Source organism: Centroberyx affinis, unplaced genomic scaffold (genome assembly GCF_046629955.1).
Source record: "Centroberyx affinis isolate AG114_WGS23_722 - 3 ecotype Tasmania unplaced genomic scaffold, CSIRO-AGI_Caff_v1 ptg005961l_1, whole genome shotgun sequence".
Classification (NCBI taxonomy): Eukaryota; Metazoa; Chordata; class Actinopteri; order Beryciformes; family Berycidae; genus Centroberyx; species Centroberyx affinis.
The window spans coordinates 1-12,500 of NW_027283031.1; the positions used below are offsets into that span (position 1 = coordinate 1).

The 12,500-nt window shown below is 39.9% G+C and overlaps 1 protein-coding gene across 1 annotated transcript in view; it reads left to right on the top strand.

Moving 5' to 3' along the window:
- Positions 1–1,283: 1,283 nt before the first annotated feature.
- Positions 1,284–12,500, top strand: part of LOC139668026 (discoidin domain-containing receptor 2-like) — a gene marked incomplete at its 5' end in the record, with an annotated part of 17,233 nt that continues 6,016 nt past the window's right edge. Inside the window, 4 exons of the mRNA XM_071547503.1 lie at positions 1,284–1,395; positions 3,215–3,316; positions 9,679–9,923; positions 11,699–11,826. Coding sequence (XP_071403604.1) covers positions 1,284–1,395; positions 3,215–3,316; positions 9,679–9,923; positions 11,699–11,826 — 587 coding nt within the window. The remainder of the gene's footprint in view (positions 1,396–3,214; positions 3,317–9,678; positions 9,924–11,698; positions 11,827–12,500) is intronic.

Consider the following 12,500-nt stretch of genomic DNA (forward strand, 5'->3'; position numbering starts at 1 on the left):
CACACACGCACACAGAGATTCACATTTATTTAAACACGCATACACACACAGATTCACATTTATTAAAACACACACACATACTCTATACACGCATACATTAATTCACATTTACTTAAACACACATACACACACACACACACACAGATTCACATTTATTTAAACACAAAGCCATGTATGTGTCACTAGCCGACATTAAACAGAAAAAAATATTCACCGACGTTCCCATCTAGGCGTTTTCCGACCTTATGTCGGTGAATAAATATTCTGTGCATCGGAGTTGTGTGCGGCTTCTTTTTTCTGTTTATTTTCACACAGCAGCACTTCACCAATCCAGGTGTTTGGTTTCCTTCACGTTTTGGATTCTCACTAGCTGACATTAACAAAAAACACCTTACAATAAGCTGTGTACCGTATAACCTGCAGCTAGAGATAAATACCTTCCTGAACAACAGACTGCAATGTTAATGTTAGCGTTAACCAGCTCAAATTAGCTTAACAAAACGTGCATTTATAATTAGTTATGAATTGGCAGTTAAAAGAAAACATCTTTAGAGTAGCTTGACATCTTTTTGGTACCAAAAAAAGTTTATTTACTTACATTAGTAAACAAGGTTTGGTGAAGAAGAGGATGCATCATTACAAAACCACAGAAGGGTTACAACTTGGTTGCTTGGTAACGGCCAGGTGACGACAGACTCACAATGCATTTTGGTACTTTCACCGATTTAGTGACCAGGCTTGTTCACTAGATATTACAGTGCATTGTGGGAAATATGTAGTGCCCCCAAAATCATTCCACAATATCCTTTTGCAATTCGGACACTAACAAAAAATGTCTGACGTACGTATTAGTGCCCTAAAACGCAGACAGTGATCCATTCCGGCCACAGCCAAAGACTTTTAAATCAGAATAAAGAACCCAGTGTATTTCTTACACAACTGCTGGTTTGGAACATTTAATGCCTTTTAATTGGTTGTTTACAGCATTGTAAAGTTTCTATGTGGAACCTTTTGAGCATGAAGCTACAGAGAACTTTTCTAAAATGTTTTTTTATGCAACCCAAAGGATTCGGCTAAGGTGCCAAAGCCAAAAGAACCATTTTCTGGAACTATGTCTGGATTGTGACTAGATTTCATTTATCTGGATTACATCTACACCTGAGAATAACATGTGTCTCTGGGATACATATTAAAAATCTGATTTCTCTTTCTCCTCGCCAAAACACAGAGGGCCTCTAGTCGCTCTGTCTCACCTGTCTCTCCTCCCTCCCCCTCTCCTCCAGGCTCCTCGTCGCATCCTAGACGAGGAGGTGACGGTCCGCCTGTCGTCCTGCAGCGACACCATCATCCTCCAGACCCCCCCGGTGCCCCCCCGCGCCGGCACCGCCCCCGCAGGTAGGGGGAACACAGACTGTGCGTTCATGCGGTTTAATAATTCGACTTTGGAGGACATTCATGTTCCGATATGTCCGATGAACGCACAAAATGACTCCACTCTTTGGGACTTCCTGGAATTCCAAATAGCAGACTGAGCACGAAGGTCTGGTTTATGGGCTTCATTCAGTGCTGCCACCTGGAATTAATTAAGGGAATTTCATTAATTGAGGGTAGAACTGGACTCTGTACAATAAGTATCCAATGGGAGTCATTCCTATGTTCCCAGGGTCCTATGTTCCCCAGATTTATATGGCACATAATGGGAACGTGACAAAGGTTAGTGTTAGGGTTAGAGACCTTCAAAATCAAATAAAATGTTAACCATTGGTTTTGTTGTGTTTATATAGCTGTTTTGAAGCCTTGTTCCAATAAAAAAAAACTGGATAATATTTATGAAATATTTTAACTTGAAACGGGTCAAATTTGACCCGAACACAATAGGAGGGTTAATGTGTGTTAACAGAATATTGAACTGGGGAACTTAGGACCCTGGGAACATAGGACCTTGGGAACTCACGACCCTGGGAACATAGGACCCTGGGAACATAGGACCTTGGGAACATAGGACCTTGGGAACTCACGACCCTGGGAACATAGGACCCTGGGAACATCGGCCCCTGGGAACTTAGGACCCTGGGAACATAGGACCTTGGGAACATAGGACCCTGGGAACTTAGGACCCTGGGAACATAGGACCCTGGGAACATAGGACCTTGGGAACATAGGACCCTGGGAACATAGGACCTTGGGAACATAGGACCCTGGGAACATAGGACCTTGGGAACTCACGACCCTGGGAACATAGGACCCTGGGAATATAGGACCTTGGGAACATAGGACCCTGGGAACATAGATACGCTCCCCAACAATGTCCTGACCGTCTACACAAGGCTGACTTTACTATTTAAGGTGATTTAACTAGGCAAGGACTGATGTATTTTATCGCTTAGATCAAAATTACTGCAGGTTTGTTTGATTTCATAACCCAACTGAGAAAACCATTGACTGATTGATTGAGTCATTCATTAATTCACTCATTAATTAATTCATTTACCAGGCTTCACTGTGAGAGCCGTAGTGCGTACCCACCTTGAACCATTCTAGCTTCTTTTTCCTCCTTATTTTCAATGGAAAGGAGTCTGTTACCCCTTTTCCACCAACATGGAACGGGCTCTGTTCCGGTTCGCGCACCTAATTTTGTTTGGAGCATTTCGACCAAAAATAAATTGGTTCGGAACCCGAAAAGTTGGTTCCCAGCTGGAACCAAAAAATAGCAGGTTTTCAAGTGCGAACCGTGACGACATGGTGGTCACGGTTCAATGGTTCCGCTCAAAACTGGTGGAAACGCGGGCTGGTTCTCTAGATAGCGCCAAGGTTCCAAGAGTCCTGAACGGAACCGGTTCAAGAACCAGAGCTAATTTGGTGGAAAAGGAGTCACCGAGAGCTCAGCATGCAGAGCTCCACAACTTACAAACATTTCACCGTTTTAGCTGCTTGGGGTTTCAATCGTCTTCTAGGAACAGCAGGAACCACAACATGGTGCTTCCCACAAGCATCTGTTTAGCGCTTTCTTGGAAAAAAGAAAGAGGAGACTGGTGGGGAATTGGGACATCCATTTCACAATTCCCCCACAGTGATCATTAAAGTTAATCTAATCCAGCAGCACCTTCAGCTCCTATAGTACTGTGGTTCAGAAGTACTTCCTCCTGGTATTCCTGGAGCGTTCCTGCTGGTTGTTTGGTTCTCTGTTGGCTCATTCGGGTTCTCTCTTCAGCAGATCCTCACTATGAGAGAGTCTTCCTGTTGGACCCGCAGTACCAGAACCCAGCGGTGCTGAGGAACAAGCTGCCGGAGCTGTCCCAGAGCGCTGAGGCCTCAGGTAAATCTGCTGCACCCCTCCCAGTGGAACCACACCCCGTCTGCACCTGCAGTATTTTTTTATTTAAACTTTTTTTAACCAGGTTTGTCCCATTGAGATCAAGGATGTCTTTTACAAGGGAGACCTAGAAAACACATAGATTTGAGTAACATTAAAATGATCAGATAGAACATTTGCACACAGAAAGCCTGGTTTCAATAGATTTCACCATAGCTTTAAAATCATTCAGGGTTACTAAGTTTTGAAGTTTAAGATCAGACTGTAGATTGTTTCATGCAGTAGGAGCAGAAAACCTAAAAGCTTTCTTTCCCAGTTCAGTTGGGACTTTGGGAACAGCAAATCACAGAATGTCCCGAGAGCGGAGATTGTAATTTCCATATTTCAAGTTTAAAAGAGACGATAAGTAGGAATTTTGCCAAGAATGGCTTTGTAAATCAAAACATACCAATGACTGAGGCGGCGTGCGCATAAAGCAGGCCGATTCACTTTTGAGCATAAAACACAATGGTGAGTAAGAGATCCACAGTTTGTAATGAATCTCAGAGCCCCATGATACACGCTATCCATTCATGTACAACACATCACCATAATCAATAATAGGTAGAAAGGTAGACTCCACCGATTTCCGTTTCACACAAAAAGAAAAGCAAGTATCTCAGTGAGTGTCGGGGCGTTCGGCTCCGACTCGGCGTCAGGAGGCGGATCGTGGGCCGGCTTTGGTCCGGACTCAGCAGGGGTGAATCGGCTGGGCGTCAGGCATAAGGATCAGGCCGCCTTCAGTTGGCCGTCATTGGGCCAAATGTATTTTCTGTGGCTTCGGCACAATTTCAGCAGACCGGAACAAATTACTGGGCCTGACTTTGACTAGCTGGACTCGGTTCTGCATGCCAGAACTGAGCCAACATCGGGCCAGAATCTGTCCAGCTGGCCCGATGTAATGGCCCTCTATAATCTCTTATTATAAGGCCTTAAAGGAATAGTTCACCCAAAAATGAAAACTCTGTCCTCATCTCCTCCCCCTCATGCCAGCTGAAACACAGGTGAAGTTTGTCCATATAACACACAGGGAGGCTGCAGCACAACTCCATAGCAGCCTTCTCCAAAACAACTGAAGTCAGTGGGGACCAGTTCTTCAGAGTTCCAAAAAGACCTACAGTATATTTACACCATCATTTAGTGCAAATCTGAACTACAGCTGATTGATTTGACAACAAATAATGGTGTATAGGTCTTTCTATTCACAGTGTGATTGTTTGTCTGTTTTTGTTTTGGAGCTCTAAAGAACAGGTCCCCACTGACTTCAGTTGTTTTGGAGAAGGCTGCTACCAAGTTGTGCTGCAGCCTCCCTGTGTGTTATATGGACTAACACATTTCACCTGTGTTTCATTTGGCATGAGGGGGAGGAGATGATGACAGAATTTGGGTGAACTATTCCTTTAATAGCTTTTAATCATGAATAGATGGCCTTGAGACTGCTTGACTAACCCTAACCCTAACCCAATAAAAATAAAGAAAAAACAGATATACATGAGAACAGAGATAAAACAAATATTTTTTTTTACAGGTGAGTTATCGTACACATATGAGGAAAAAAAAGAGTATTGCAAAATAGTTTGCAATTTGCACTTTAATTTTTTTGCAAATTCAGTTCAAATATAGACAACACGAAAATGTATTAAGACAAGATGAATTAGAAAAAATAAAAAGGAAATAATGAAAGTAAAAGAGAAAAATAAAATAATTTTTTAAAAAAAGGTGGCGAAAAATTTAATTGGATGTCGAATAGGTCAATTGTGCTTTTGTGTTTAAACTAGGCTAGTTTGTGGGAAGGGTAAGAGCATTGTTTGCTCTTAGTGTTTCTAAAACAGTCAGAAAACACTAGAGCCACTGCAATAGAAATGTTTTTTTTTGTTTTAATGGGATCAATTACCATTCAATATTAAAGCAAAAGCAACTGCTGACCATGTTTCAAAGAAGCAGTGAAGGAGCTGCTGAGAGGAAATCAGAAAAACAAAAGTGTGTTCTTTGAATATATATATATACTGTTTATAATGTATGATATGGATTTTTCCTTTCTATGTTTAAGTGACAGACCTGCCCCTGCTGACCACTACCTTCAACTTTCAACCTCATGTATATTTTCATATCTGTCAAATAAAATCAATCAGAGCTGTCAGACCTGAAGTCAGACACATGAGGCCGCTGCAGTCCGCCCCCTGCTGGACGATTCAGCAACTGACTACCAACCATCTCCAGCTCTCCTGTCAATCATCTCCTCTCCTGTCAATCATCTTCACCTCTCCTGTCAATCATTTACAGCTCTATAACTCGTTTCTCTGCAGCCAATCTCCTTTATCTCTTCAAGTATCCAACATCCAAGCTCTTTCTTTCTCTTTCCTTCTCTCTCTCTCTAATATTTTCTTCATTTTCATGTCTTTCCATTCATTTCTGTTCACTCTCTCAGTCTCTGTGATGCTGTGAAAGCTGAGTCTGCATGCTGATTTGTTCTGCAGTCTCTCTCTCCTTTACCTCTCCCTCTCTCTCTCTTTTTCCCTCTCTCTCTTTGTTTCCTCCTCCTCCTCTCCTCCAGCTCTCCTCCTCGGTAACCCTCTCTTTGACCTCCTCCTGCTGACCTCCTGTCACATGGCGTCAGGCTGGCTGCGTGGTAAGAGCTGAAAGGTGTGACAAACTTTTAAAGGTTGATCTTCAGCTTTATCAGATCCAGCAGACTGGAGGGAGACAGGAAAGACAGGAGAGAGACAGATGTTTTATTATATTTCTCTTTAACTTTATTATGCTGTATGTTATTATTATAATAATAACTTTATTTGTATAGCACTTTTCTAAAAAAAAAAAAAAAAAAAAAAAATATTTATAATGTATGATATGGAACACCTTCTTATTTAGCCTAACCCTTCTGTACATACAATAAAACTCAAAGAGACAGTGATGTTAAAGTACCACAATTAAATAAAATAAAGTTGAATAAAAAGTAGGGAAAGTTGCAAGTCGTCTGCTAGGCAAGCAGAAAAATAAAGAACAGAAATAAAAGGTAATACATGAGATACACAATACAACTAGAAAACAGATACAACTAAAAAAAAGAAAAAAAAAAAAAGTATTTTACATGAAAGTGTGTTCCTAACCACATTGTACTATCACTTTACCTGTGGATCAAAACCTTTAGATCTTAACAAGTCAAGTTCAAGTTTATCAAGACTCACTAATGGCGCATAACGCTAGACATAAAAACAACAGACAAAATAAAATACAGAAACATTAGAATGAAACAGAAAGCTGTAGATTGAATGTCCAGAGACAGAGGAGACATGAGCTGGACAGTTTATCTGTCACATCTGGTTCTGTAACACTGGAAGTCCATTCATTCCTATGGGAGACAGTTTTGATGAAGCGCCACCGGATCAGTCAGAAAATGCCTCAGTTTTACAGTATGGCTGACTCTGAGGGCCTTCCATGACTTTTCTTAAACAGCTGGGGCCTAGATGTTGGTGTGTAGTGAAAGTCCAGGTCTGTAGGAGGGTTTTGACGTAGAACTTATGGAGTTAGAATGAAAGGTGGCCTGTGTAGTGTTTATATCTGTGTAGCCTATGTTGTCCAAAAATGACAAATCTCTGTTTAAATGGGGAAAAGGGGAACTTACAATAATTCTTATCATGGAAAAACATTGTCAAGATTTTATTGTTGAATTTTATTGCAACAATAAACTCCCTCCAGCCGTGTCCCGCAGCCTCCGGTCAGGCCGGGGTTCAAACCAGGCACCTTCTGGACCTTAGTAAGGCAAGGCAAGGCAAGGCAGCTTTATTTGTATAGCACATTTCATACACTGAGGCAATTCAAAGTGCTTTACAGAGTAATAAAAACTACAGTAAAGGTAAAAAATGTGCAATTAAAAAGTGCAAAAGTACAGACAAGAGATCCACAAGATAAAAGACTTAAAAAGTCAAATCAAGTGAAATCAAAAGATAAAAGAAAGACAGTGCAAGAGGATTAGAAAAGTGAAAAGTGCATTAAAATCACATTTAAAAGAAAATAAAAAAGATATAAATAAATAAATATTACAGTGCAGATGAGTGTTGCCCTAGGTCTCCTTGGTGAACAGAAACGTTTTAAGCTGATTTAAAAGATTGTACAGTGGAGGCAGAGCTCAGATGTTCTGGAAGTTTGTTCCAGGCCTGAGGAGCAGAAAGACTAGAAGCTGCTTCTCCAGGCTTTGTTCTGACCCTGGAACAGTAAGCAGACCAGCACCTGAAGACCTGAAGGAGGTCTGGAGGAGATCAGAAATGTATTTTGGTCCTAAACCATTAAGTAATAAAAATAATAAACTTTATTTTATATCGCACTTATCTAAAATCACACTTTACTAAGGGTTTCACAGGAAGGCAGAGAGACATTAATAGTAATAATGAGGACATACAAATATTTCAACATTTCACCTCTCGGCCAGCATCAGGAATCAGCTGTTTATCGTCAATCAACTGTGATCAGTGACATCACTTCCTGACAGAAAGCTCTTCCAGTGATTTGATACAAAACAATCGACATGATCCAGTGTGGTGGAGAAATATGTAAAAATAAAATGAAAATAAGATGAATAAATGTGACAAATATGACAAAATAAGACACCGAATAAATCTAAGTCCGCAGTCTCACACCTCCCATTCATTTGAACTTTCTAATTTTTTTCTTTCTTTTATTCTTTTCTTTTTCTTGTTTTCTTTCTTTTTCTTTCTTTTTTTCTTTTCTTTTCTTTTTCTTGTTTTCTTTATTTTTCTTTATTTTTTTCTTTTCTTTTTCTTGTTTTCTTTCTTTTTCTTTTCTTTTTCTTGTTTTCTTTCTTTTTCTTTCTTTTTTTCTTTTCTTTTCTTTTTCTTGTTTTCTTTATTTTCTTTATTTTTTCTTTTCTTTTTCTTGTTTTCTTTCTTTTTTTCTTGTTTTTTTCAGTCACATAACTATCAGTCACAGATAAAAAAAAAAAATCTGAAACACAGTCAAGAGAAAGTAAGACACCAAATAAATCTAAAGTCCGCAGTCTCACACCTCCCATTCATTTGAACTTTCTATTTTTTTTTCTTTCTGTCTTTTTTCTTTTCTTTTTCTTGTTTTCTTTCTTTTTCTTTATTTTTTCTTTTCTTTTTCTTGTTTTCTTTCTTTTACTTTTTTCTTTTCTTTTTCTTGTTTTCTTTCTTTTTCTTTATTTTTTTATTTTCTTTTTCTTGTTTTCTTTCTTTTTTCTTTTTTCTTTTCTTTTTCTTGTTTTCTTTCTTTTTCTTTCTTTTTTCTTTTCTTTTTCTTGTTTTCTTTCTTTTTCTTTCTTTTTTCTTTTCTTTTTCTTGTTTTCTTTCTTTTTCTTTCTTTTTTCTTTTCTTTTTCTTGTTTTCTTTCTTTTTCTTTCTTTTTTCTTTTCTTTTTCTTGTTTTCTTTCTTTTTCTTTATTTTTTCTTGTTTTCTTTCTTTTCTTTCTTTTTCTTTTCTTTTCTTGTTTTCTTTATTTTTCTTTATTTTTTCTTTTCTTTTTCTTGTTTTCTTTCTTTTTCTTTATTTTTTTCTTTTCTTTTTCTTGTTTTCTTTCTTTTTCTTTATTTTTTTCTTTTCTTTTTCTTGTTTTCTTTCTTTTTCTTTATTTTTTCTTTTCTTTTTCTTGTTTTCTTTCTTTTTCTTTATTTTTTTCTTTTCTTTTTCTTGTTTTCTTTCTTTTTCTTTTCTTTTTCTTGTTTTCTTTCTTTTTCTTTCTTTTTTTCTTTTCTTTTTCTTGTTTTCTTTCTTTTTCTTTATTTTTTTCTTTTCTGTTTCTTGTTTTCTGTCTTTTTCTTTATTTTTTTCTTGTTTTTTTCAGTCACATAACTATCAGTCACAGATTAAAAAAAAAAAATCTGAAACACAGTCAAGAGAAAGTAAGACACCGAATAAATCTAAAGTCCGCAGTCTCACACCTCCCATTCATTTGAACTTTCTATTTTTTTTCTTTCTGTCTTTTTTCTTTTCTTTTTCTTGTTTTCTTTCTTTTTCTTTATTTTTCTTTTCTTTTTCTTTTTTCTTTCTTTTTCTTTCTTTTTTCTTTTCTTTTTCTTGTTTTCTTTCTTTTTCTTTCTTTTTTTCTTTGTTCTTGTTTTATTTCTTTTTATTTCTTTTTCTTGTTTTTTTCAGTCACATAACTATCAGCCTCAGATTTAAAAAAAAAAAAATCAGAAACAGTCAAGAGAAAGTAGATAAAAATAAATAAAATAAAATGACAAACATCAGTGAGGACAGTCTGCTGAGAGCCAATCACCTTCCTCACCCTCCTCTCTCTCTCTCTCTCTCTCTCTCTCTCTGTCTCTCTCTCTCTCTCTCTCTCCCCGCAGCGTGCGGCGGAGGCTACGCCGAGCCCGACGTCACCCAGTGCACGCCGCACCAGTGTTTCCATAGCAACGCGCCGCACTACGCCGAGACGGACATCGTGCGGCTGCAGGGCGTCACGGGCAGCAACATGTACGCCGTGCCCGCGCTCACCGTCGACTCGCTCACCAGGAAGGACATCTCCGCCGCAGAGTTCCCACGGCAACGGCTGCTGTTCAGAGAGAAGCTGGGGGAGGGGCAGTTTGGAGAGGTGAGAGGGGAGGGAGGGGGGGGGCAGTTTGGAGAGGTGAGGGGAGGGAGGAGGGAGTTTGGAGAGGTGAGAGGGGGGGAGGGGGGGCAGTTTGGAGAGGTGAGGGGGGAGGAGGGGGGGCAGTTTGGAGAGGTGGGGGGGGCAGTTTGGAGAGGTGAGGAGGGGAGGGGGGGCAGTTTGGAGAGGTGAGGGGGAGGAGGGGAGGGGAGTTTGGAGAGGTGAGGGGGGAGGAGGGGGGGCAGTTTGGAGAGGTGGGGGGGCAGTTTGGAGAGGTGAGGAGGGGCGGAGGGGAGGGGGGGAGGGGGGGCAGTTTGGAGAGGTGAGGGGGGAGGAGGGGGGGAGTTTGGAGAGGTGAGGGGGAGGGGGAGGGGGCAGTTTGGAGAGGTGAGGGGGAGGAGCCAATCGTTAAGTTTGTGGATTTCATAAAAACAGAATAAGGCCTTAAAGAATAACTGAACCCCAAACTCAAATCTGTGTACAGCCTGACATCTAATGGTAAAAAACACGCTACTGAAGTTTGCCATCTGCTATTGGCTGATCTTTAGTGTCAGGTGATGATGTCACCCTCTATAGAGTACAACAGGTGGTGACATCATCACCTGTTAGAGGTAGAGGACTTTCAGTGTTTGTAATCCCTTGAAATTGCCTCACCGTTAGAAACTCCCAAAATTTGTTTAAAAGTGTTTCCGCAGGCAGTGTGCCTCCGCCTTGAGCTCATGCCAGGAAAGAAAATAACAAAATCATTTACATTTTTTTGCCTCTGTGCCGGCGACAGCGGTGACCGGAGGCAAAATGTTTCTGGGTTGTTTGTCTGTCCGTCCGTCCCATTCTCATGAACGCAATATCTCAGGAACGCCTTGAGGGAATTTCTTCAAATTTGGCACAAAATCCACTTGGACTCAAGGATGAACTGATTAGATTTTGGTGGTCAAAGGTCAATAATAACAAACTTTATTTGTATAGCACCTTTCATACAAGAAATGCAGCTCAAAGTGCTTTACAACAAAGAAATTACATGCACCAAGTGCTTCACATAAAACTTGATAATAATAGTGAAAATAAGATAAAGATGGTCACTGTGACGTTTTTGGCCATAACTCAAGAATTCATACGCTAATTATGACAAAATTTCACACAAATGTCTAATAGGATAAAATGATGAAGTGATGACATTTTATATCCAAAAGTTCAAAGGTCAACTTCACTGTGACATCATAATGTTTTGCTTACCACTGTAGCTGAGAAAATGATCTTGGGTCGTTCTACAAAAACGGTGGAAGTGCTGTCACTTACTTTTGCAGACACCAAAATCCTTTAAGTTGACCTAATAATCACATTAATTATATATGTTCAATAAATAAAGACTGTCCTTGCAATGATAAAACAAAGTTTATTGGCGGAGGCATACAACCACGAGGCGGTTATTTCTAATTACTTTTCAAACAGTTTTATTAGTTAACGATCCAACCAAACCATTTCCTCTTCGATGAATTCACATCAGGCGTCACTGTCCTGCATGTCCACAGTGTGGTCACTTTGGTATTTCTGGTTTCTGTGAACACTGTGGATAATGAAAAAGTTTGATTTGGACTTGATTTTTTCCTCTGTGAAAAAATTATTACTGCTTGTAGTTTTGAAATTGCAGTAGTCAATATTGTGGCTGCAGTATGTTGCAATGCATAGTGTGTGTGTGTGCGTGTGTAACCTCCTCTCTCTCTCTCTCCTCTCTCTCTCTCTCTCTCTCTCTCTCTCTCTCTCTCCCTCTCCTGCTGCAGGTCCACCTGTGTGAGGCAGAGGGACTCCCAGAATTCCTTGGGGAAGGCTCTCCGCTCCCGGACAGAGACGGCCGGCCGGTGCTGGTGGCCGTCAAACAGCTGAGGGCCGACGCTACCAGCCAGGCCAGGTACACCAGGGGGGGAGTGTGTGTGTGTGTGTGTGTGTGTGTGTGTGTGTGTGTGCAGTGGTTATTCATTACATAAACTGCACAAGGCAGGAGGTAAATGGAGTGAAGGAAGGGGAAGAAGGATAGAGGGAAAAAGGGAAGGAGAGGGATCAAAGGAACTTTTTCACCCAGAAACCACAATGTGAGAAGGACATAACTTTTCTAACTATGCTTCCTTTCTTGGTTCATGTCAGAAGTCAGAACTGGAGTCACAGTTTTTTTGCTTGAGACTTGACTTGATGCATGAAGAGAAGACTTGAGACTGGACTTGACTTGGGTTCTGGTGACTTGGGACTTGACTCTGACTTGTACTCTGATGACTTGAAAAGGTTTCTAAAGTCTTGACTTGAGATCTTGTGTTTGTGTAAATGACTTAGATTGAAAGTGATGAGATTTGTTCCGGCAGACGACTGAATTTAAATTCTGTTTTCTGAATTTGTATGGAATGATTGAATTTCTTGAAGTTGAAACTGATTATAGAAATCAAACTCATGATGCTCTTACCAAGTTTTTATCCTATTAAAACCATATTGCATTGAAAAGTCCTAGATATTTAGTTTTCTTTAAGATATTAAATTGATACTGGACTGTTGATTTGTTCTGACTTGACTTGCTGTTCTACATTTAGACTTGAG